The following is a 25,058-nucleotide window of genomic DNA, read 5'->3' on the forward strand; positions in this document are numbered from 1 at the left end:
ATCGTAGTAGCAGTAGGACGTCACCCAGTATACACTCTAAAATAATGGTACTGCAGACTTAAAAAAACAGAAAAATGAGCTTTTAAATACTGAGTTCCAGAAAATCTGCATGTTCCAAACTTTTTTTCTTCGAGTTATTAATATTGAAAGAGAACGTAATTTTATCAGATAAACAACAAACAGAATCTCCAAAAAGTAAAATTTTATCCAGAATAAATTTCTCTAATGAATAAAACAATAGAAGTTTAAATGAGGGGAAGATCTCACCATCAATCCTTTAGTTTTTTTTATCTTAATCTAGAATATGTATCTTCAAATGCCTCCTTAATTGGTTCGCATAATGCTTACTAGTCTTAATGAATAATGCTTGTACAAAGAGCACAGGTAAAAATCATGCAAAATCTATTACAATAAGACATGAGTCAGAATCAATATTAAAAGTACATATTTTCCAGATCAGAAAGTCTACACTTTTTAAAGTAACATTAGAACAGCTATACTAATATTCACACCATTTTTTTATGTTTAATATATGTTAGCATCTTTTGTGAGGAACAATCTGAGGCCAGCCAGTCTAGTCTTCTCAATAAACAACACATGTTCCATTTCTTTCTGAAAGTGAGATTAGATGCAAAAAGAATTCAGAAAGACTTTTAACGGATCCTCTGTACTGAGAAGCAGGTGGCCAGAATTTATAGAGAGATCCAAAACGGAGTTACACACCACAAAGTAAAATTTCAAATCTGTTCCCAAGTCACACCTACTCAATCATAATGACATTTCTTGTTTGGAGTTATGTCCATTCAGGAGTGTTGTGCTTGTCACTGTGTTCCTGTTATTGCTTTTCAGGGAAGTAATTCGAATGGCAGAAGAGTTGTGTAAGTAACTGGCAGATCTCTGTTGCTGAGATTTCCTCTTGCAGCAAAGTTGGCTGTTGAAATGTCTTCTAAAGCTCTCACTGAGAAAATACAGTGCAAATGGGTTGACACAGGAGTTGCAGAAGCTTAGCACTCGGGACACTAGGGTAATGATCATATGCCCTACGGATGGATCAATCTCATTGTAATTAAAGGACCGGTACATGTACAGCACATGGTTAGGAAACCAACAGATAGCAAAGAAGCCAACAAAAACTAGAACTATTTTTGCTAGACGTTTCCGAGTCTCCATCTAAAAAAGATGAAAAAAAAAAAAAGTAAACACAAATGAGCAACAATGAATAGAACTATTTGACATAACAGACAATTAAGAAATGTAGAATTTCACTTTATATTAACTCTAACAATGATCTTAAATAAAATCATTAAAATAACTTCCTTTAGGGGGTGAATTACTTTTTCTATCTCATTTACTCTTATTTTCCTCTCTTAGCTTATTTACAGTGAAAGGCTCTAGCTGTTCACAGTTACAGAAGGTTGCTTTTTCTATATGGTCCATGGATAAGTACAGCAAGAGTAATTCGTGTACCAAGTATACCAAGTGTACCAAGACTTTTAGCCCTAAGGAACACACCAAAGGGTGCCATGAAATCTAAAATTTTCTGATGGAATCTCAGTGCTTGGCTAGAAACTTAATTTTAGTAAGAGAATATTTAGAAACTGGTGGCTTTGCAATGTAGAGACATTATCAGACACCTAGGGTGTTAGCCACAAGATGGTGCTTACATCCCCTTTTGTCTGAAAGGTCTCAGCTTGCACCTCTCTCCTAGGAGAACTATCAGACAGATTGCGCAGTCTGGTGCAACTTAATTCCAGGGTAAGCTGAAAGGCTTGGGCAAGCATCAATAATGAGATGAAAGAAACGCGCCCTAACGGCATTGCTAGAGCATAACTGGATTACAGTGTAGATATTTAGAGTGCTACAAATGGTTAGAATAAATTACTTGTTGTCAATTTTAAGCTGAAAAATTCATCATGGTTTCAAAATCCGTGGAATAAATGTAAGAAAGTATATTTATTTAAACTAAAACCAGGGGGTTTCAGAAAATATGAGGAAATTGGGTATAAAATTCTAGAATTCTAATTTGGTGGGATTGTACTGGGCCAGATTGCAAAGGCAGACTAAAAGGTATGGTGTGAATATTATTCTTCTGTGCTATTGCCTAGAGAAATTTAAGTTGATAGCAATAACCTGAATTTACTTCTCCTTGCTGGGAGATACATAAGTACACCAGATTCTTCTACTCTTATGAGTAGAAAAAATTAAATAAAAATTAAATAAAATGAAAAAAATATGTTCTTATTTTGAAAATACATGTGCTTTCAGAAATGTGATATAAATTAAACATTGTTTCCATCCTGAGAGTTCAGCCAAAAGACTCTATATTTCACAGAAAGATAAAATATTCCATGAAGTGCCAATACGCATGCATATTTGACAAGAAGCAGGCTAGAGTGGAAATGAAATGCTGACCAAAATGGACTCAGGGAAATGTAGTCATTCTTTTTAAAAGACACTCTATACAGTCTACACATGTAAAAAGATCTCAGTGAGTGATAAGTTTTCAAAATAAAATAAAATAAAATAAAATAAAATAAAATAAAATAAAATAAAATAAACCAGCAGAGAAAATCTTTTCAAATTATCTTAATTGGCATAAGGTTTTTTTTAAAAATCAATATTAATATTTTTGTAAAGTGATTGAGATACTTTGTGAAAATTTTCACTTTTTTGTGTGTTTTTTGCTTTTGTCTGTATATAAAGGTTTCTGTTAACAAACAGCTTGTTGCTATCTTATTGCTTGCTGTGCTTTACATTGGAGCTCATTATTAAAATGTTTTGTCTTAAAGTTACACAGAACCTAAACTGAGATCTATGGCATCTATCATAGAAAGGATATTAAGAAAAGTGTAATTGAATTCAGGATTGTATCCAAGAAAGGTCTACTCAGAAAGTCACAAAAAAAAAAAATCTACTCGTGTTCTGTGTTCCTATTTTCAATGTTCCTTGCTCTTAAAGGAATACCAAATTGCATGAGAAAATTTTTCCCTGCCTGTCAGTCTTTCAGTTTCCAAGCATAGATATAATAGGGAGAATTCTCAAAAAATTCCTGTAAGATTTCTCCCCAGAATGGCTTCATATAGAGAGAGCCATCAACAGTTAACATAAAAAATTCCTCCTTTGTAACAACACAAGAAATGGCTATACTGCCACATACAAACAAATATGCCAATTCCTGTTTCCCTTTTATCATAGGAATATTCATTAATATTGAATTTATTTTCCTTGCTCACATTCATTTACATAATAGGCTTACATACTGAATAATAGTTAAAACAGTGCAGATATTTCAGATAATCTTAGGTTTAGCTCACGCACATGGAAGCTCTGAACTCTGAGAAATCCAATAATCAGTATTTCTTAGTTTTTATAGTTTTATAGGGGTTTGTTAACTGTTTGCACTTCTTAAGCGTATACAGTACATCAATCTTTGTCAGGGAATAAAAGGCAAAGTGCTTACTTGTCTTTTGGAATGTTCACTGTATTCTCCAGGGATGTTGTGAGCACTTTTTATTAAAGTTTTTGCAATATGATAGTAGTAGATACTAATAATGGAAAGAGGGATAAGGAAATACACTAGGAAAATCAGCACGGAATGTATCTTTGGGTGCATGTTATCCCTCTTGGGGTAAGGTATGCACGCTGTGAAAGTGGCATTATTTGTTTCATTGATGTGGGCCAACTCAGAGAACACCGCTTCAGGAACAGCCAGGAGCATGGAGATTATCCAGATGGCAACTGCTTTCACACAGGTCCATAGCACTGCACTGGATGCTTGGATATCCATGGGATTTACAATTGCTTTGTACCTGAAATTGATCAAATGCAAACATAAATTGAAGGTAGCATTTCAAAATCAGCATGCAATGTCCAAGGCCACTTCATACGTTTGAGTTAGGGCTTTGGTTTATCTTGGCTGAACTGTGAGTAGGTCAAGGCCACTTTTACATTTACGTATTTTGTTCTTATTTGAAATGTTATTGTTTTTCAGTCTATCTCTAACTTACATTCTCTAAATCTCTAACTTAATTTGTGTATATACTCAAAGCAGGGGCAGCAGAAGCCCTGGATACCGCCTGTGCCCATTCAGCGCCATATGAAAATGTAAAAGCAGCCATGACTCCATTCTTTCTTTCCCCAAATCCTCTCAGCAACTCCTCATACCCACACCCTACCTTTCAAAATCGCTGTCCTGCCACATTCTTCCTTGGCTCCCACAGCCCATGACTCCTTCCTGCCTGTCACATCTTCCACAAATGCAGCCTCAGTCCCACCTCACCAGCCCCAGCCTGGCAGCAGAGGACAGAAATCAGCTAGCCAGCATTAACTAGTCAGACTAGCAATAACCACTGCTGTGGAGGCTCCTATTTTTCCACCTCAGCATCTCTGCATATGCAGATTGCACACAAAGAATCCAGGCTCTTGTGTTTGGAATATAAACATCTTTATAAAGTCAGGCAGGTACAATTCCCGATGGCCTCTACAGAAGTATTAAACTCTTAAATAAAGTAAACATTTTCACATTAAATAGTTGAAACCTGCTGCTGTATACTGCATTTGGGGCAACTGTCCCATAATATATAATTATGTACATACCTTTAAGAGCTGACAAATTTGTAAGTATTGCTGAGGACTGACATATCAGAAACAAATTAAAATGAAAGAATAGAAGCAGAAGCTGAGCAAGCATTCTTATACATATTTTGTTGTTGTTGCAGAAGTTGATAATAAACTATGAGTCTCCACAGAAAAAGGTCAGTTTTAAAAAGCCAAATACCTTTAAATTAAATATTTCTAAATGATCTTAATATTTTACTTAGTTTTTTAATTCCAATTTTGAAAAACTTCTGTTTTCAAAATGTAGATTATTTATCATTTAACATTTTTCTTAAAAACTTGTGGCTACTGAATAGAACATTTCAGTTTATCTAGGCTGTGTTATTTTGGAAAGCTGCTTGATCTGATTTTTTTTGTGCCTTCAATTTTTTTTATTTTTAGTTCTCAACTGATAGGAAATTTCAGAGGTTTGTAAAAATGAGAAAGTGATTTCTCTTTGACCACTAAATAAAAGTTTAACAGGGAGAAGGGGCTGAGAGAGATTCTAATACACACACACACACATAAACTCACATATATGGCTATGGATGGATGTCTAAATAGACGCCAGGATTTGAGTTGTGGCTAGACATAATACTACTGTTCAAGGTAATGCTGAGGAATGGAGCTGTGATTCTAGACACCCTTTCTGGATGATTGGCCCCTTCATAGCCCCTCAACACCATGACCAGGTGTTCAAGGAGCTGTGGCAAATATATATATGCAGCAACTTGGGAGCTTGCTGGAAATCATGGGTGGAATTGACTCTGCCATGGTTATGTCTGAGCAGAGTACTGTCAGTAGATTCAAAAACTTTTATTTGGAGAATATTTGAGCTAAAATTGTATTGGAACTTCCCTTAATCAGGAACCCTTAATATACAGAATGAAGAATTATTTACAAGTTCTATTGAATTAGCAATAGGCAATCCATGAGAACTAAATAGTGAAAAATAATTGTTATTTGTGTCCATATTTACTCTGATTTCAAAGAAAGGATTTTTACTGGACCATCCAAATCATCTAGTAGAAAATTAAACTCATTAAACTCTCTCTGATAATTTAGGTTTACCATTTCTTCTGGTACATAGTGAGAAATTCCTTGGACCACAAGACATAAAATAAATCTTTTATATTATCAGAGCAAGGATAGAAACTTCTACACAAAATTTGAAGTATCGCTAGCATAAACTAACCTTATTAGTCAAGAATTTATTTCCTATTGATGTCTGTGTTGATTTCATTACATAAAGACAGACTATCTATTTCATTTCATTCAACTGGGGTGACGTCAAATACTGACATCTGCTAATTTCTTTAAAACTTTTCACGGCTGGGGGAGAGTTAGCTCAATAATCTTTATTGTAGGGTGGGAGAGAGATAAATATCATATGCTTTATTACTAAACTTCTTTTTCCTTCTCTTTTCTCATGACAATATTTCAAATTATTTTGATCATAGGCCTATTACCCAGAACAGCGACAATTGATTTTGTTATTGTCTAAGCGGAATTTGGTCTGGTTAAATCTAAATGGAAGGCTTTTTCAGAGGCCCTTACATTAACCAGAAATGTGCAACATATTTGTGTTTCAGTATGTATTACTGTTAGTAAATAGCATTATTTTCCCTGAGCTGCTACTGAATTGAAGACATTGAAGCAGGGGGCTATCTTTTACAAACATAGCCAGATCTAGCCCAGAAAAACTCTTCTTTTAGGTTTATCAAAATTCTATATGCTACTTTAACTGACTACAGTATAACACTCTTTCCTTGGACTCACCCCTCTTCAGTACTCTAAGTCAATGCGATCGAAAAGGTACTAAGTACTTTACAAAATCTGTCATGTTTATATCTCTGAAAAGACATAAAGTAGAAAGAAAGGTTACAGATAAAACGAAATGTAAATTGAGTGAAATTAGACGTGTTCTACAAATGAATACCCAGCCTCTTCCTTTGTATCGAACCAGTGTAAGGGACATACCGCTGACTATTCAAATGACAAAGTGCCTCTTGTCTATAAAAAAAATAACAGTCATAAACCAAAGTAAGGGGACAAATTATTTAGCCAAATTAGTGAGCAAAACTCATCTTCTTAACTTAACAGATGGAAAAAAAAGAAAATTATAGGTTGTCATGAAGATCAGGAAATAATTATAAATATGCATTTGGTTTTAATTAAAAGTCTTCATGTAAATCGTGTCTTCTTGCATCTTCTGTCAAGGATATCCTCTATCGTCAAGGCATCCCAACTCAGGAAATATTTTTATAATAAGTTTATTTTCTTTGAAACTATACTTTCTGCCAACAGACACAAGCACATACTTTCCCATTTTGAAGCTATTGGTTTTGACCGTACAGTCTATTAACAAAGCAATCTCCATCCATGCAAATCCAAAATTTCTGAAATAAAGTATCCTCTTTCTTTGGAAATATATATGGCATGTTGTTACATTGTAAACCCCAGTATTTCTTATTTACCCCTCCCCATCTTTATTTTCAAAGCCATGCATAATTATATTTCTCAGCTTCTAGTAAGTATGGAAAGCTCTATTCCTGTCCTTGCTGAGTTCATAATGTCACTCGCCCTCCCAAATACTTAACTTTCAAAGAAGTCACACTTCCTCCTAAACTGTACCTCCATGGCAATGCTGCCTCATTTGCTAACATAGGTAACTATAATATCTTTCAAAAACAAATAAAGACAAAGCAAAAGAAAAAATAGAATAACTAGATAATACTTAGGTTGGATTATGATTATAATTTACCATGTTAACCAGAATTGCTTTAATATTTGCCTGTCCTCTTTTGTCTGCATCTGCTGCTGTTTTCGCACTTAAAAACTCTCTAAATCAGGGACTTTCTTCTTGTTCATGATTGTTCCTGATAATCACGTATCACAATTAGGATCATCATTTATCACCCAGTTTCCTACGTGTCCTCAGCAAGCAAATTAAAAAAATGGTAATAATGAAGTTTCATAAAATAGGATACTAGTTCATTCATTTCATAAGTTTAATATTGACGGACCAGTCTGACGACATATAGTTCTCTAAGCGCAATAGGGTCTCCTAGGGGACTGAAAACCTCTGGGAATGACCAAATATGTGCTTCTTGCTGTTTTTATTTCCATTCCTGTGGGTGATATGAGAGCAAAAACAAAACTTTAAAATACTATCACAAGACTAAAACTAGTAGATCTGTTAGCAAAACACCACATATCTCACCTCTTCCTATTTTAAACTCAGTGAGAGATAACAGTTCCTTACTGGATGAAGCAGGAAGCAAATATCTTACTTCAAAGAAATGGGCCAATATCAAAGATTTAATCTGAAAACTGTAACTCCCTCTACTTAAAGGTCTACTTCCTCTCCGTACAAAGGATTCATGCCCTGCTGCTACCTTGGGTTCTGAGTATTCTCTTATTCTCTTATTCAAGACCTACTTGAAGTAGATCTTGTGATAGAGCATGTTTACATGCTTTGCCTCTATTTCTTTACAGCTGCATTAGATCATTTACTTAAAAATGCACCAGGTCTATTAACCTCAAGCTTTCTGATGTTCTTCAATCATCTGAAGGAGCTGGTTTCAAGACAGCACCGAATAACAAATGAAAATAACATTCTTCCATCAATCCATTACATTTCTGTTCCTTCCTGCCTCATGCAGCAGCAGTATAAGGAAATGTTTGGCAAAAAATGCAATGCCAGAATTTTCCTAGTCTTTCTACCATTGAGATAATTGACACATGTAGGGTCAGAATTCACAATCAGAACCTCTACCTCATCTAATTTTCCAAGAAACCATTTGCAATATGGGTGTACGAATACAAAAAAGAGTAATTTTCATATCAGTCCCCAAGAAAAGTCCATTTAAGTTTCACAATCTGCAAAGTCCATCAGTCCGACAGAGAGCAACAGAATCACAGATGCTGCAGTTTTCCAGAAACTTCAGACTTAAAATTATTAAAACAGATTAGCATTTAAACTAGAACAGAGAGTAAAGGATTTCTTCCCCTTTTATTAAAAGCAAAGATGCTACCATCCATAACTTGTCTAGTAAATTTAGATTATTGAGTCCAGTGTCCAATGTTAATAGTAAATATGTATTTTAACCCTTGCCAATGACCTAATTCTAGCAAAATAGATCCATATTACCCTGATTTATGTTCAATTTTGTTTTAAAGCAGAATTTGAAGAGGAGAGGTTGATAGCACGGCTTTATTATAAAGCTTCTGTTTTTAAGGGAAGTCTCCATGCTGCAGTGCTTCTTTTCTGCATCCAAAAGATATTTATGAAGATCATATCTGTACCAGCATTTTATTATGTCATTGCATGAAGATTTCAAATACAGAAAGACACCATTTAGCTTAGCTGTATTTATACAGTGTCAAGATATAGTCCACACCATTGAGCTAGAAAGAAATTTTGGATAGGGCCAATTCCTTTTTTCCCTGTATGGCTAGTTCTGTTAATTCTAATTGCATCATTAAGAGAAGAACAATTTATCTAGTTAAGAAAAATGAAAAATCATTTGATGCCCGATGTTCTGGGAACTTCTTTCAAAGCATACAAAAAGGCTGAGGACATCATTTACAATATAATTAATTTATTTGTTAAAGTTCTTGCAGTTTAAAATTGATTTCTTAAATTTTTTATCATTAGTTCCAACATTTTTGGTCTGTGTTTATTTCTTCACTATAGAGAATTGTATTTACCAGAAATGAGCACCTCAGATGTCTGATAGCTCAATATAGTGAGCAGTGTTTGAAATGAAGATTAGCAGACTATGTGTAAATACAATTAAAATGAATATCAATAGCTTATGTTCTGTGTTTCTTAGGAAGAAAATACAAAGCTTTTCCTAATGGAAAAAAATATTTTCCACTCTAAATATTCTGCTCTGTTGATTCAGAAACTATGAATAATACTTCAACAAAAAAGGGTAATTTAGTCTTTTGTATGATTGTTCCTCTCTGGGAACAAACAATGTCATAGTTTCCCAGGATTTGGGTTTTTTTTTTTTTTGAAATGTATTTTCTTTTCACAAGCACTTCAGAGCACAGTGGAGAGTTTTCTCTGTTTTTCCTCCTTTTTATCGTCTCTTCTTTTGCTGTCCTTTTCTCTTGCCAAGCTGTATGAGGTGTCATGTTAGCTATCTACATTTCCTACAAACTAGTATAAATCTTAAGGCTACTTCACTGCCTGCAGTCTGACTTTTTACTGCTACTTGTATATGTCTGTGTAGTCATTACTGCATTAGTTAAAGGACCACCATTCATGTGTCCATTTCTCCTCCTGAGGCAGATTGCCCTAAGACGCAGATTCAATAGAGAACTTAGGCTACTAGATTAGTAAGCTAAAAAGAGTCAGAATATGGTCTTGGGCCTGGAGGACAGGTGGAGGAGACTAGGTACTCGATACCCAAATCCAATAAATTCTCTAGTGTTCCCTGACATGATCAACGCATTCAAACAAATACTGTTTACATTTCTGTTGGGAATCACCCTGGCACGCGTTTCTTCCCAAACCAGAAATTGTTTAGGAGAATATTGATTGGCCATGGGCAGCTCTAACAATTCAGCAGGCAGCCGACTGCCAGTGCCCAGGTCTATGTTTGCCACTGCTAAATATGCATGCATGTATGTACACACACATATAGCAAAAGACACAGACTGTCAGGTGGCTGGTCCAACGAACACCAGCCAGAAAGCTTTGCTCAATGGCTGGCCTACTCTAGCCCTGTGTACCTCTCTCCTTGACTTCAAAATTATACAAGTATTTCCTCTGCTGTCTATGCCCAGAACTCTCCTGACTGACCAACTCATCTGCATCCAGGCATCATTATGATCCTGAAACTGAGCAGAGGGAAGCCAAGACGGCTGATTGAAAGGGAGTGGTTAAAGGATGCACACCAAGCTCATTATCCTTCATGGAACAACAGCTACAGTGAAGAAGGCTCTGGTACCCACCTCACCAAGTAAAAAGGGAGCATCAGGGTATTCAGCCATGGTATCCAGGGGGCAGTGCCCAGGGCTGTGAGCCAATGCCTCAAAATCAACATTTCCTCAAGAGAAGATCTTAATCCTACCAAGCTGTGTTCTATAAACACCCAGACTTGGCAGCTCAGCATATGTTTTTTTTCTCTTGGGTTTTATTGACTTTCTGAATCATTTAAGTCATCCCAATACTGATGTGTAAGTCTGGATTTTTTATTCTACTCAAGTGAGTTGAATAGACAGAAGGGAAGATCAACGCCTATTTTAGAGACTAGGCATTGCAACATTTAGTCCAGAGATTTTACCTATTCTTTGGATTGTCCTCTAGCGATCTATTCTCCATTTAGTCATATTATTTCCACCTCAATATAATTCTACTGTAAAAAAAAAAAAAAAAAAAAAAAAAAAAAAGAGTTCTTAGAAAACCCTGCCTAACCCTGACTTATTATTTCTGAGTTTATATTCTGGACCATTAGGGATCAAAGCACTGTAGAGTGAAAGAGAAATATTTCCCAAAATTGGTTTAATCCAAATCCATTAGTGCCCCTGCCTTTGGGCACCATGGCCATGCTTATCTGATATAATTCCCCTTGCGTACTGCATGTCCGACATATGTTACACTTGGGATCAGCATATACTGATTAAGTACTTGAAAAAAGATCAGCCCTCAAAAAATCATGAGTGCTGGAGCAGAAGGTCGATAAGAAGTATCAATTACAGAAACTCAAGAACCTGGGAGCAGAAAAAAAAATGTAAAAACATTTCAGTGCCAGTTTACACTTACTACTGTTACAAAACTATTCCTTCTGTTTCCTTGATTAATTTAGTAATAAATTAATCTGCCATGCCTATGGCAGATAAAATTGCTATTGAGGAGAATATTACATGGTCAGCTCATTTTCAGAAATGCTACAAGCCAGGAAGAATTAAATAACCAAATCTCTATTAGTGTAACAGGGAAAGAGATAGATTTTATCTGCTAAGAATCTAGACAAAGAATCTTAAATCCTGAATTGTAAAAGCTGCCATTTCATTTATTTGCATTTATTTAGGAGGTGCCACTCTGACACTTTTAAATTTCTATCCAATTCCATTTTATTCATAAATTCTGATGATTTTTTCATATTGAAATCAATGTAGGTGGAAAAAAACCATGTAGTAATGGTAAAAACATTAAAGATGAAAAAGTGAATATAACAATATTCATAAAACAAACAATCAAACATGGAGCCAAAGAGCGAACATGACCCTAATCAAAATCCTACTAAAAATAGGTGTAGAAGTGAAACAGTATTTGCAATAGTGATATGAAAGACAAAAAAAAATCATAGAAAATATAATGATAATATGATAGAATAACATTAATCCTTTTTTCTCATGTATGCACATATCACTTTTTTTGTGCATATGCTATGCAAATAAGAAATACACAATTAAATCCATATGCAGCAGAACAAATTACACTCCTATGAGTTGTTTGTCTGCCTGTGTTCTCTGATCTCTGAAAGGCATGTGGGGAAAATAATTACAAAACAATTTTTTCTTCAGTGAACACCAAATTATATTCCCTCTGGTCTTTGCAAATTTTCACAAACTTGTAAAAACTTACTCTCTGAAAGTATTTTGTCAAATTTGGCTGGATTTGGGCAGGGATTAAAAGTTATTGCTGGAGGTGCATACTTAGGCCTAGAGGTTATGATTGCCTATGACTTGCTTCATTAGTACACATACAACCACAAAAACCACATGAAACTTTTAACACTAGGAATAGTCTAGAATAATGTGCCTGCCTGCAGCAGAAATAATATGAGAATATATCAGTTAAGCTGCAATTAAACTATTTAGAACAAAAATTCAATGAAATTGTCCCCTTTGGGGAAGGACATACGAGAAATCCATCACTCTGCACATGTATAGAAGCTAAGTAAACTTATTATTTGTTTCCTAACAAATTTACTATCAGAAAAAAACAAGCAAAATATTTTCCCCAGATAACATTGGTAGAATGTATTTGATCATCCCCATTATTTCTGAGCACTGCTAAATGCAGACTTAAGGATTTCATGGTCCAATCCAGTTCAACCCATTGCAAAGAACCTCATGCATAAGGTAGTAATATGTATCATCTTATGAAGAGAGGTAGGAAAATAAATCTGTGGAGATGTATGTTCAGCCCTGTCCAATAGGAATCCAGCTGATTCTGTTCTTCAGTAGCTATTTTTTTCTGTTACAGCACAGGCTATTACTGAATTGATCAAGGAAAGAGAAGGAATAATTTTGCAGCAGTTTCTTGGGTTTTAGGTTGCAAGCTACAAAAGGCTGTAGAACACTAGCAAGATCCAAATTATTTACATTAGTCAAAGCAAAGCTGGCTTTCTCAAGTACAACAAACATACCGCATTGAACAAAGATACCGTATTGATCACTGAGTAGGATAAACGCCATAGCTACTTTTCACTTTCAGTCCTGAGAACTAAGCCGTTGTCTTATGAAGAGCATACAAAGGACATATGCAAAGACTTAACAGATATTTGCACAAGGCTAGATAATAGGATAAACACCACTGAGAATAGCACAAACACCATTATACCTAATTTGGAAGGAAAATGGTATTCACTAAGAAACCATTTTCAACAACATAAAGATGGTGACAAGAGAAACTTCTCCAGCAGCTGATTGGAATCGTATGATTTAGAAAAACTTAACCAACCCAGCACAGATAATTCTTGAATTTAATCCAGACATAAATTTTCTCCTGATTGTTTTGTTTTGTTTTTTCCTCATCTCCCTTTTCTTTCAGGAGCATTTCTCATCGCATTCAATCAAGCTGCATGAAATGGTTATAAACAATGTAACTAAAATATTTTAGCAGGGAAAAGTTTCACTAAGTCAGTAACATCCAATTATAGAGGGTAACGACAAAAAAATGCTGCTACTATTTCTGGAAGAAGTTCAACCTACTGAAATCTTAATATCATAGAATCACATAGGTTGGAAGGGACCTCTGGAGATCATCTAGTTCAACCCACCCTGCCCAGGCAGGATCACCTACAGCACATTGCATGGGATCTTATCCAGCTGGGTTTTGAATAGCTCCTAAGAAGGAGAACAGATAATTGAACTAAGTTTATCTAAAAAACAAGGCAGAGAAGAGGTAATAGCACAATACAAGCAAATCCCAGTTATCCAATTGACACTGTCTGAAAAATGAATGCTAGTTCTTTTAAATGGTAGTTCAAGCTAAAATGTTATGAATGGTAGAAAATATCTTCTTTACTTACAGACTCCATATGATTTTGTTTGCCAGTTTATTATGTACAATCAAGCCCTTATCTTCCTTTTATTCAGTTAGTCTTTCATTTTACTTTTGATTATTTTTTCTTTATTGCTTGGTTAATCATAAGTAGTTGTCAGGATGTCATTTAATGGTACTTTCCTTCTCAAGGCTTTTTTATCCCTAAATGTTGGATGTTAGATTTCAAAAGGAAACCGTGTACACCTTCCTGCTTCAGCTGCTCCACTGCATGTAATGAGGAATGAGGGATTTAAAGGGCTTTTCATCACTGTATTTCAGCCTAAATCACAATGTTACAAACCAAAAGATCAACATTTTAAAAGAATTCTGAAGAGGAGCAATAAATCATCTTTATTAAAGGCTTTTTTTTTTCTGACCAAAAATTCTAAACTCATTACCCTTTTCATACTTCTGAATGTGTTCAAACTATTTCCTTGAGTCTCCAGAAAAACAGGAGAAAGTATACATGCAGACTTAGCTGGTAAAGTTTTTTGAAGTCAAGATGTAGATAATATAATATTAAACCTGCATCAAACTTTTGTTGAGTATCTTTATGCTTTTGCATTACAAAATGCAATCTTCCAACATTAAAACAAATAAAAAATTAAAACAATAATTGGATCGTATAGTTCAGCTATTTAAACCTACAGAACACATTTTTAAATATCTCAGGAACCATATTTATTTATTTAAGTAGAACATTTATTATTAAAATATAGAAATGTAGTGGTGTCACTAGTGAAAAATTCTGTTATTAGATTACTCAAGTATTCCAGGCTGTCTTTTTGTCACACTTTTTAGGAGGAATACATGCTAGGAGGTGTGTGCTGTGGCAGTCTAAAAGTTTTAAAAGACTTTTCTCCAGCCACCTCTCCACACAACAAACTATGGGAAATCCAGCCCTCTATCTCTGAACACCGCCTTGGAAACATGTCTTCATACTAGTTCTTCACTTCCTCACCCTAGTCCTTCTCCTGCCACAATTGGCAAGATCTTTTACCCCAAGAAGAGAGTGAGGAGCCTCACTTTATTATTCTGAGCTAACTTCAAGGTGCACTATGGTTGTAATTGAAAAAGTCTCCTTGACGCAGTGGACAAGTTCATCATATGGTTCAAGGCAAGCATTGCTCAAGTTAGGTTCATTCCTTACTGTGCCCTTTCTTTAGTAAGAAAGAGATGTTGGCATGCCTTTTCTTCAAGTGTGTCATACTGAAATCCTTCTGCCTATTATTCTCTCACCACTTACCTCCTGATCCAAGAGCACACCTAGTCCGAGGACCTTTTCACCAACACCCATTAGCCCTGACAAAAACAGCCCTCCACAACACCATGAGAAGGAATCTTTATAGGAACACCACTTCCATTTCCTTCTCCTACCACAGCTCTGGGGGTCCCTGTCCCCCTTTTGTTCCCTATTTTCTTCTTTTTGTACCTCAATTCCTTTCTTTTTTTTTTCTTTTTTTTTTCTCATATATCATCACCTATAAGTCTTGGGATTTTAACCAAAGAAATATTGAGGTTTATAGGGATGTGCTCTTGCTTCTCCAATGGAGGAAAATGAACAGCAGCAGTGGCCACAATGAGAAGAAATGCTGTTCTTTTTCCCTTTCCCACGTGGCAATGATATGTGACAGCTGGTGCAGCAGAACCTCCACAGCCTTCCTGTACCACCAACCCTGCCAGAGGAGGATTGCTTCCCCCTCTGACACCAACGCATTTCTCTGCCAGTACCACCACCGCCCCTGCATCATCTCTACCGCCAGACTGGAGTCTCCACCACTCTCACCAGTTGCCTGAAATGGGGGCAAGATTTTAGGCAGGTGCACTGTGTGCTGCCTATTTTAACTTTAAACAGTGTTTCCTAGGGAAGTCTAGAAGCACTGCTATAAGTGTCATAGAGTATCCATGCACAAAAATAAACAAACTCAGTTTATGAAGTTCTCAGAAAGTGAATGTTAGTCACACTGAAAGAGCTAGTGATGCTGAAAGGGACATCTGTGACAAAAAGCCATAGGAAATAACTTTAGAAAAGGTATATATTCAAGGAGTACTATCATTTCTTTCTTACAGCTTCCTTTGGTGGGTGATGGTAGTTCAGAAATTATTGCTACTGGAACAATTATTGCTATATATATCACATGCCTGTAATTTGCTATACAAAATTTCCAATAAAGAATTTCCTAAATATAAGTGCTAATAACACTGTAGAAAGAGACATCCTCCATTCTCTTAATTCAGGTAGGCACACTATATAGGACACTAAATATTTGTCTATTGTGTCTTTTTAGTGCTTATGCCTGTAGAACTTTAGAAAGAATTTTATTTTCCACTTTGAAACAAAAAATAAATATTTATTATATATATATAATATCTTCTTTAGTGTAATCCATGTCTGCATTTCTTTAAAGTTCTGTGCAATAACAAGTAAAATATAGAAACAATTTTAATGATATTAAAACTTACTTTGGACACTCTCTGTGAAAGTTGTCAGTGAGAGGACATTATTGCATACCAGACAGAACATGTGCTGGAATATAATAGAACCTTTTTAGCCATATCCTTGCTTCCCAGTTGCAGTTACAATTCCCATAGTAGCTTCAGTTACTCAGGGATGCTACTGGCCCAAGCCAGGCCTTACCTTCTCACCACCTCTTTGCTTTCAGAAGCTGCATTCACTTCTTATTTGATAACATAATTATGCATATTGTTTTCCCTAACTAAACCTTGTCAGGATGATCCCTGTTAGCATCTAACTACAAACTAGTGTGACAAAAAAAAAAAAAACCCTCAGCACCAATGACTCTTCTTTAGTTCAGCACAAATTTCAGTTGTACAAAAAAAAAAATTCCAATTCAAATTCCATTAAGACAACCCAACAGTCCAGCCAGCTTCACTGAGAATCGAACTCCCTAGCAAAAAGATACGGTTCATGTAAGTCAATGGTTATTCCCTCTGAATGGGAGAACAATATTTCTTTTTCCTCTTTTGTTAATTTTCCAGTTATTGAGTATAAAAACAGAGTCTTTAAGTCCCTAGTATAGTCATTTCTGATATTAAGTCCTTAATATAGTCATTTCTGATATTTGTATATAGTGTGGACTCCAAAATGCTGGAGGAGCTTATATTTATTATAAGTTTATATGATCACATTAGACCATCTGTAGCTGCTGTCTACAATATGCAATTCTGAATGCATACAGTGTACACAGATTGAGCATTATTAGCTGCTAAAATTTAACTGATTTGAAAACAAGAATACAAAATTAGGTACAAAAGGCAAAAATGGAAGCTCAAATCTACTTAAACACGCAGACACCACTATTTCCTCTCATTGTATTAAACTAGAGATAAGATTTTCTTTGCAAATAATTTCTTCCCATTAGAAATAAGATTCCATAATCACACTTCTAAACGGTGGCAATAAAGCAGAAAGAAAAATTCAAGATTTGCTTGGTTCTCCAAGGACAGTTTGAGGTATACTTCTTAACTGAAGTAATCAGGGATTCCCAAACACTTTAAAGTATTTCTTTGATCTGTTCTTCAAAAATTTGAATCCATCTACATATATTATAAGGCTTTTACACACAAGTATCACAGATTCTGTTTTAAATACTACTGAAATTGAGGGTCACTGAATAGTACTCCTAGATGGAATCAAACGATTTAGTGAATTGGCTTTAAAAAAGAAATGTCACGAGAGCATACTCCGTAAATAAAGAGTTAAAAGTCCAAAGAAGTCTTTACAGTAAGCTTGAAGAAATATTATCATATTTAAGTCCTTACATAACAGGCCAGTGTAACAAAAATTTGTTTGGTTAAAAATTCAACAACAACAACAAAAGAGACACTTCCTATAAAGAAGGAATTTAACATTTTCATTTCTGTCTGAAATGAAACTGTTTAGATAAGCGGGGAAAAAGAGATAATTTAATTTAATTTAATTTAAGGTTGTCAATTACATTTTAATACTTTGTCTTTCGCAGTCTGAAGCACAATCCCACAGCTCTCCAATTAATAGAAGACCCTTAAGTATGTCCATTTAAATTAATTGGGAGGAAAAGCTTGGGGTACAGGTCTTTGTTTCTTCCTAAATTGAGAGATACTAGAAGTGGAAGTGTTTCTTTATGTATTTTTTCCCTTTCCCATGTGGTCAGGAGAAACTGAAATGCATAGTATGATCTGGAAGTTTAGGAGTGATAATTAGAACAAAACATTTTGGTGGATCTCAATTCAGAGAGCTAAACAAGTCACCTCTAGTGACTTGTTATCCTGGTAAGGTGCACACACATATGCAGACTTCCGCACACACACACATAGACACTTTCTCTGTAGAAAGAAACAAACCTATTAAAAATATCTGACATGTCAGTGTAGCTGCCATGTCAGCTGACATGTCATCTGACATGTCTGCCTGACATGTCAGTGTAGCTTGGAAGCCAGGACTACATTCCAGTTCCCACAGGTTGTGCCTTGGAAGTCAGTGCTGCAGATGCATCTGCTTCCAGAGGCCTTTTAACTTATTACCAGACAGGCAATCAGTCAGTGAGGGAAAGAGCAGTGTGAGCAGCTCATGCGTCAGAGTGAGGACTTTGAAAGCCGGGGAAAACTTGTCGGGGGGGTCCCTTACCTTTTGTGCCAGTTCCGGCCAGCCTCAGCCCAAGCCACAGAGAGCTGGGAAGGGGCAGCCCGGCTTTCCTACCTGTCGGCGCTGAGAGCAGTGAGGGTGAAGACAGAGACCCCAACGGAAGTGAGCTGGATGACAGGGATGAGCTTGCAGCCCACCTCCCCAAAAAGCCACTCCTCGGAGAAATACCGAGAGGCATCCACAGGCACACAGGTCACCAGCAGCAGTAGGTCACCAACAGCAAGGCTGGAGATGAAGATGTTGGGCACACTCCTCATGGCACTGTTGGAGATGAAGATCTTCATGAGTGTGATGTTGCCCAGCAAGCCCACAGTGATGATGAGCAGGTAGAGCGAGGGGATCACGCAGCGGATGGTGAGCATGGCCGTGCCCCGTGCAGGAGGCAGCAGGACTGTGTCTGTTTCTGAGGGGGTGCTCCCATTCTCCCCACGGGACATCGCTGTGAAACCAGACGGCAGCTCTCCTTCCATCCTCCAGCTCTGTGAAAAAATGGACTCCAGTGAAAAATGCAGCGGGAAACACTGAAAAGCTTCACCTCCCTGCAAGCAAGCCAACTTTCTCTCCTTTCCTTCCTGACCTCGTTCCTCCTCCTTTTTCTCTGCCTAATTTTCTTCCCTCACAAATGCAGAGGAGGAAGCCTGCCAGTGCAGCGGGAAAAGGCGGAGAAAATAAAAAGCAAATACATTGCTCCCTTCCAGCTATTTTGCCAAACTCTTTTTCCTGATGGGCACAAGGGCATAACCTTGAACTTCGGAGGAAGCCGACACCACGAAAGCAGCGGCAGCCTCGGGAGCCCCTGCCCGCCGAGACGGGCACCGCCGCGCCGGAGCGAAGCCGCTCCGCGGCCGCGCAGCGCCGGCCGCTGTCCAGCAGCGCCGGAGCTGAACGCCCCGCGGGAGGACGGTCGCGCTGCCCCGCGGAGGGGCTGGATCCGAGCGCTCCTCGCTCCTCACTCAGCCCGTTTATACCTGGCGGTGGGAGGAGCCCTCCCAGCCTCCTGCAGCGCAAGGAGGATGCGATCATCCGGCCCCGAGAGGCCGGCTGTGGAGCCGCCCTCTCCCCCTTGAGGAAGGGACGGCGGGCGAGGAGCCTCCGGAGCCCGCGTCCCCACCGCTACCAGCGCCCAGGAGAGCTGCTGTAAAACTGCAGAGTGGACCACAGCGTCCAGCGGCGAGTGGGGTTGCCTCGGGAAAACGTCTTTTCCAGGAACGGATCTTCTCAGTTTTACCTTCTGAAAGCACTTGAAACACAGGGTGATTTGTAGAGACAGAGTAGGGGCTGAAAGGATTTAGTTTCTCTCGCCCGGCTGTTTGTTCTGAATAGGTCCTGCTCAAAGACACTCGCTGCCCTAGACTTTTAGGGTTTGATTTGTAAAGTTAAGTCTAGCACTAGTCTCTACTATGGAAATGGCGATAGGCTGTGCAATTTATCCATGCTTTACTACGCGAATGGTAAATGAAAACGGACGTTAAACATTGCTTGTCTCTTCCAAGTGTAACACTTGTCCACAGAGTCTTTTTCTTTTCCATGAGGTAGCAGGGTCTTTCTTTCTTTCCTTCCTTCCTTCTTTCTTTCCCTCTTTTTCTTTCTTTCTTTCTTTCTTTCTTTCTTTCTTTCTTTCTTTCTTTCTTTCTTTCTTTCTTTCTTTCTTTCTTTCTTTCTTTCTTTCTTTCTTTCTTTCTTTCTTTCTTTCTTTCTCTCTCTCTCTCTCTTTCTCTCTTTCTCTCTTTCTCTTTCCTTCTCTTTTTCTTTCCCTCCTTCTTTCTCTTTTTCTTTCCCTGCTTTTCTCTTTTTCTTTCCTTCCTTCCTTCCTTCCTTCCTTCCTTCCTTCCTTCCTTCCTTCCTTCCTTCCTTCCTTCCTTCCTTCCTTCCTTCCTTCCTTCCTTCCTTCTCTTCTCTTCTCTTCTCTTCTCTTTTTTCTCTTCTCTTCTCTTTTTTCTCTTCTCTTCTTTTTTTTTTTCTTCCTAGTGTCTGAACATATCTTTGCTTCTCAAATGGTCCGATCTGTTTCCATCAGAATCCATGAATCCAGGTTCCAGAAAAATATGCCAGAAAAGGGGCAAATCTAAGGGATTCATATTTTCAATACAAAGAGCTAAAGCAGAAGAACAGCAGCATTTGTCAGAAACATTGTTATTGTTTTTAGGATATTTTTTCCTTCCTTTTCCCAAAAAGAAGTATGTAGGAACTTGCAGTGAACTTGCTCGTTCATGTTATTTAAACATTGAAGCTCTATGGGCATATGACAGTGCATGGAAACAAAAATGAAGACATGAAGGACAAGCTTATGTGGATTAAAGTGCCAGGGGCAAAGTGTGTAATATATGTGTAACATGACTTGTCCAAAGCCTGCTATCTAGTAGAGGAATTGAACTTAAGACATCAATGTTTTATCTTAAATTACCTCTCATAGTCCTAAGATTATTAAATAAAGAGTACTACTACTTCTTAAAAGTCACATTTCCGTGAATCTGTTGTTTGATTTTTTTGACTCTTCTCACTTTCCTCCATATATATTTCACTGCAGTTATGTAAATTACTGATTCCTATGATGATAACTAGTTTATTAGAAAACCCAGGAAATCCCACTGGGAACACAGTGCCGGTCTTAACATTTACTACTTGGCAGCTGATAGGAATTCACACAAAGCTGAAGATGTTTTCCTCTGCCTTATATTAAACTCAGCTACCTCTCCCTGAGCCACCTACACTTTCGGCTTGGGTAATTTTCAGAATTGTTGGTATCCTCTACTTCACTGAATGCATTTTTTTTTGAGACCACTGATATTAAGGTTCCTACAAAAAATATACCAGTCATTCTGTTTAGTTCCCTCCAGTTAGAACAATATGTGGCTTTAACCATGTCAGCCCAGTATATGAACTGTGATCCTTTCAGTTATTTATTTGAAAATGGATTTGTGTCAATAAATAGGATTCCCACTGGGTGAATAGTTTACAGGCAACATCTCTTTAAATATTGATTTAGTTGGGAGATCAAAAAGCTGAGTCTTCTTGCAGAAATATTGACAGAACAACATTTTAAAAGCTTTTATTTGAATAAACTTCATTTTGTGTGGGGAGAAGCGGATAGACCCCTTATTTTTTGTAGCACTCCAAAATTCCTGTTCCTCCAGGACAATTGATATCCTAGCAAATTATACCTGTTCTTTAGAGTGAAAGATGGAATTTCCAAGCTAGAGGAAATAGAAATGTATTAAGTTGGAACTTACGTTCCTGAATTTCACCAGCACTTCATTTTACCTACTGTGCATTTTCAAAACTCTGAATGGCAAGGAAATAAGCTTTAAAGCCTGTGAGTGCCTCCAGCTCAAAGGAAACAGAAAGTTAGATTATGCTTCTGATGTCATTCAACGGATGTCTGTGAAAAGACAGGGGAATATACTTAACCAGCATGAATATAATTTCCTGCAGAGGGGAAAAGCAGAGGTAAAAGATCCACAGACCCTGACATAAAACAGCCGGAATTCAAATCCTTGCAGACAAATTGTTCATCATGTACTTTTCAAACAAAAGAGTGCATCCATCTCCTTGAATGTTATTTCAGATTATAGTCTAGGGACAATCTCATCACGCAGCTGTGACGCAATATTCAGCACAGGAGCAAAGGAGGGAGAGATAGTGACAGGTATTCCTCACTAGTGAGAAAGAAGCTGCATAACATGAAATCAGCCAGCGCAGGGGGAGCATCTCCGGGCAGGGACTCTGTCTGCTTGTAATCGTGGGAGGTAAATGTACCTCATCAGTAATTCCCAAACGTAGAGATGCAAAATCAGTCTGTGCAGGAATGAGTAACGTCACACATCTCACAAACGCCCTCTGCTGAGAGCTGCTTCCAACAGGGACGAGGGCTCCTCTCCTGTGCCTTTGTGCACAGCTGTGCATTAGCTGATTCCAAGGCTTGGAGATTTGCACGTCACAATAAACTTTATGCAATCCCATGAAGATCCAAGCATATCTGTCACAGAAAAAAAAAAAAAAAAAAAAAAAAGAAAATTCAGAAAACCTACAATCACTTGTAATTAAGTGTTCAAGCTTGAAAACTGAATGAGAGATCTCTGTATCTATTCAAATACAGTCATTGGAAATGACTGTGTGTGTTCAAAAGCCTGATGTGAGTCGTGCCTTAAAAAGAAACAAGGAGACATGGGCTCTCTATCCCAGATATGAAACATTTTGTGCTAGAAAGCCTCTAACCTTTAAAGTTACATGTCTAAGGCCAGACTTTAAGGACTCTAAGGTTAGACATTTAAAAACAAAACCTCTAAGACATTTGCACTAGTACAATAGCACTGAAAACTAATCATCTAATAGACAATGCCAGTGGATGCAGTGGGGAAAAATATGCAAAAAGAGCTACCATGGAAAGAAGAACTATTGTGGATTTTTTTCAAGAGTATTACAAATAACATGAGTTATCAGATTAGGTAGTTCAAAAGTGCAGCGTTGAGTTTAACTGTGGCTGCACAGGAACAAGTTCTAAGAAATTACTTAAAGACGCCTGATGTGTTTAACACAGTCTTTATCCCTTGCCACAGTGAACTCAACTTTTTTTTTTCCTTCAAAATATTCATTTTACATTACACACCTTTTTTAACACTATGATGAAAAAAAGGTGAAGTATGAACACACATTTCCCCAGACTGAGTGCCATGGTTGAGACCATAACCGTGTGAGTCAGATCTTTTATCCATCCTTCTCTCACCTTTGCATCTAGACACAATCTCTGAAAATTGTGCCCCTACCTGCTCCTCTTTGTGCTAGACATAAACAAGCAGGTGACCAAAACGGACTGAGGAAGCAGTTTCAACAGCCCTAGTCAAAGGTGAGGCAATTGCCACCTCAGTCCTGAATTGCACTGGAGGTTACTTGGGAATTAGGCACCAATCTGCAGCCAGCAGTGACCTCTGGGAGTGCCTGAGCTTTGACTTGCAGGGAACTCTGCCAACCAAAATGGAAACCCAGCTGCCTCCAGGGCTAGGTCAAGTGGAGAGCTGACATGAGCAGCCGCTCTCCAAGACTTAGGCATGCACACTCTCTTTAGACTTACAGAAACTTATCTTGGCGACATCAGCTTATTTTCAAACTAGATGTGGCTACTTAAATGCATTCTTAATGTTAAACAGATATTCCATGTCTATTCAGCAAAAGTCCAAGCCCAAGTACATCCTTATGCATTTGTTTAACTTCTATTTATTTCACCGTGATTATACAGTAAGACTTAAACTAATTAAAACGCTAAATGGCACTTTACTGATCCTGCAGTCATGAGATAAAAGCTGGGCTTAGGACTCACTTAGACACAAGTGTGGTACCAATATCTTCTATCCTATTTGTGCACAATAGACAACCAACAAACAGTCATTTCTTCAAATTCAAAGCAAATAATGATTTTCTGTTAAGAAAACCCTGAAGAATTGCTTGGAAAGTTGGAGTTGTCTTAGTAGACTGCATTCAGAAAGACTGCACAGTAACATCTTATTCTATTCCCATCTAAAGTCATTATTCCCTTAGTGTGGTGTCGTGAAACACATTATTGAACATCAGGACAAGAGAGACAACACTGGGTTTAGGTTCTGCACGGTGCAGAGATAAAGGGCTTTCTGTGTTTTAGCTCACATAACATTTCTGTGTTTTAGCTCATTTGAACCTATTTCTGAGAAACTGACATTTTTATCAGGGAACCTTCCATGATGATCAGCAGGTCTTGAGCACTGCCAGTGGGCTACATAGCAGGTCCTTATGACAACCTCTCCAGAATTCAATTCTTATTTAAATTCATCTGTATTCCTTATATGTTCCAAAAACTAAAGCAGAACATTGCCAGCTAACTCTTTTCTTAGCATCTTTATCACAAGATGAACACTAACATTTCCATGTTACTAAAAAAAGAACAATTTGACGGTCTTAGATAGGATTCAGTCAGATAAGGAGTTGTTAGCCCCACATAAGCTTTCTACTCCAAATACGTCCTAAAATACAGCTTCTATTTACAGAAATCAAATCCATTAAAGAAAGCAAATACTTCAGAACTAACCTTACTGATCATTGTAGGTAAATGTGAATGGAAAAATGAAAAATAATGATTATCATACATCAAGTATAACAATAATAAAACAGAAATATGTATCTTAGGTTAGAAATAAAGAAATTTTAAGCTTTCCCATAGCAGCCTTTCAAATATTTCTCCTTAAAGAGCTCGTAAGAAATACCAATATGGGTATTTTTTGGAAGTACTTTGAAAAAAGGTCTTTCAATAGTAACTCATATTTTAAAAGGTTTAAATCATTAAGGACTACTGATACTACAAATGAGTTCAGCATGCTAAGCTACTTTGGTAATTTCATAGTATTGGGAGAACATTAAAAATGCTTTTGGATGATAATTAAGCTCTACATATATTATGACCAGAATAAATAAATAAATAACAAGCAAAAAAAAATAGTGCTAATTACATTTTTTAAATTAAAGGATAGTTAGTCATATCTTCACAAAGGACAGTATTTTACT

At 37.1% G+C, this 25,058-nt stretch overlaps 1 protein-coding gene across 1 annotated transcript; it reads right to left on the reverse strand.

Moving 5' to 3' along the window:
• Positions 1 to 768: 768 nt before the first annotated feature.
• Positions 769 to 19,000, reverse strand: NMBR (neuromedin B receptor). Its single transcript, XM_010213097.2, has 3 exons — positions 18,585 to 19,000; positions 3,461 to 3,809; positions 769 to 1,170 (listed from the first exon to the last, which is right to left on the reverse strand). The coding sequence occupies exons 1-3, from the start codon at positions 18,998 to 19,000 to the stop codon at positions 769 to 771; spliced, it is 1,167 nt and encodes a 388-aa protein (XP_010211399.2).
• Between the last annotated feature and the right edge of the window lie 6,058 nt (positions 19,001 to 25,058).

This window comes from Tinamus guttatus, unplaced genomic scaffold (genome assembly GCF_059628265.1).
Source record: "Tinamus guttatus ecotype Peru unplaced genomic scaffold, ASM5962826v1 Tinamus_guttatus_pri_ptg000336l, whole genome shotgun sequence".
Lineage (NCBI taxonomy): Eukaryota > Metazoa > Chordata > Aves > Tinamiformes > Tinamidae > Tinamus > Tinamus guttatus.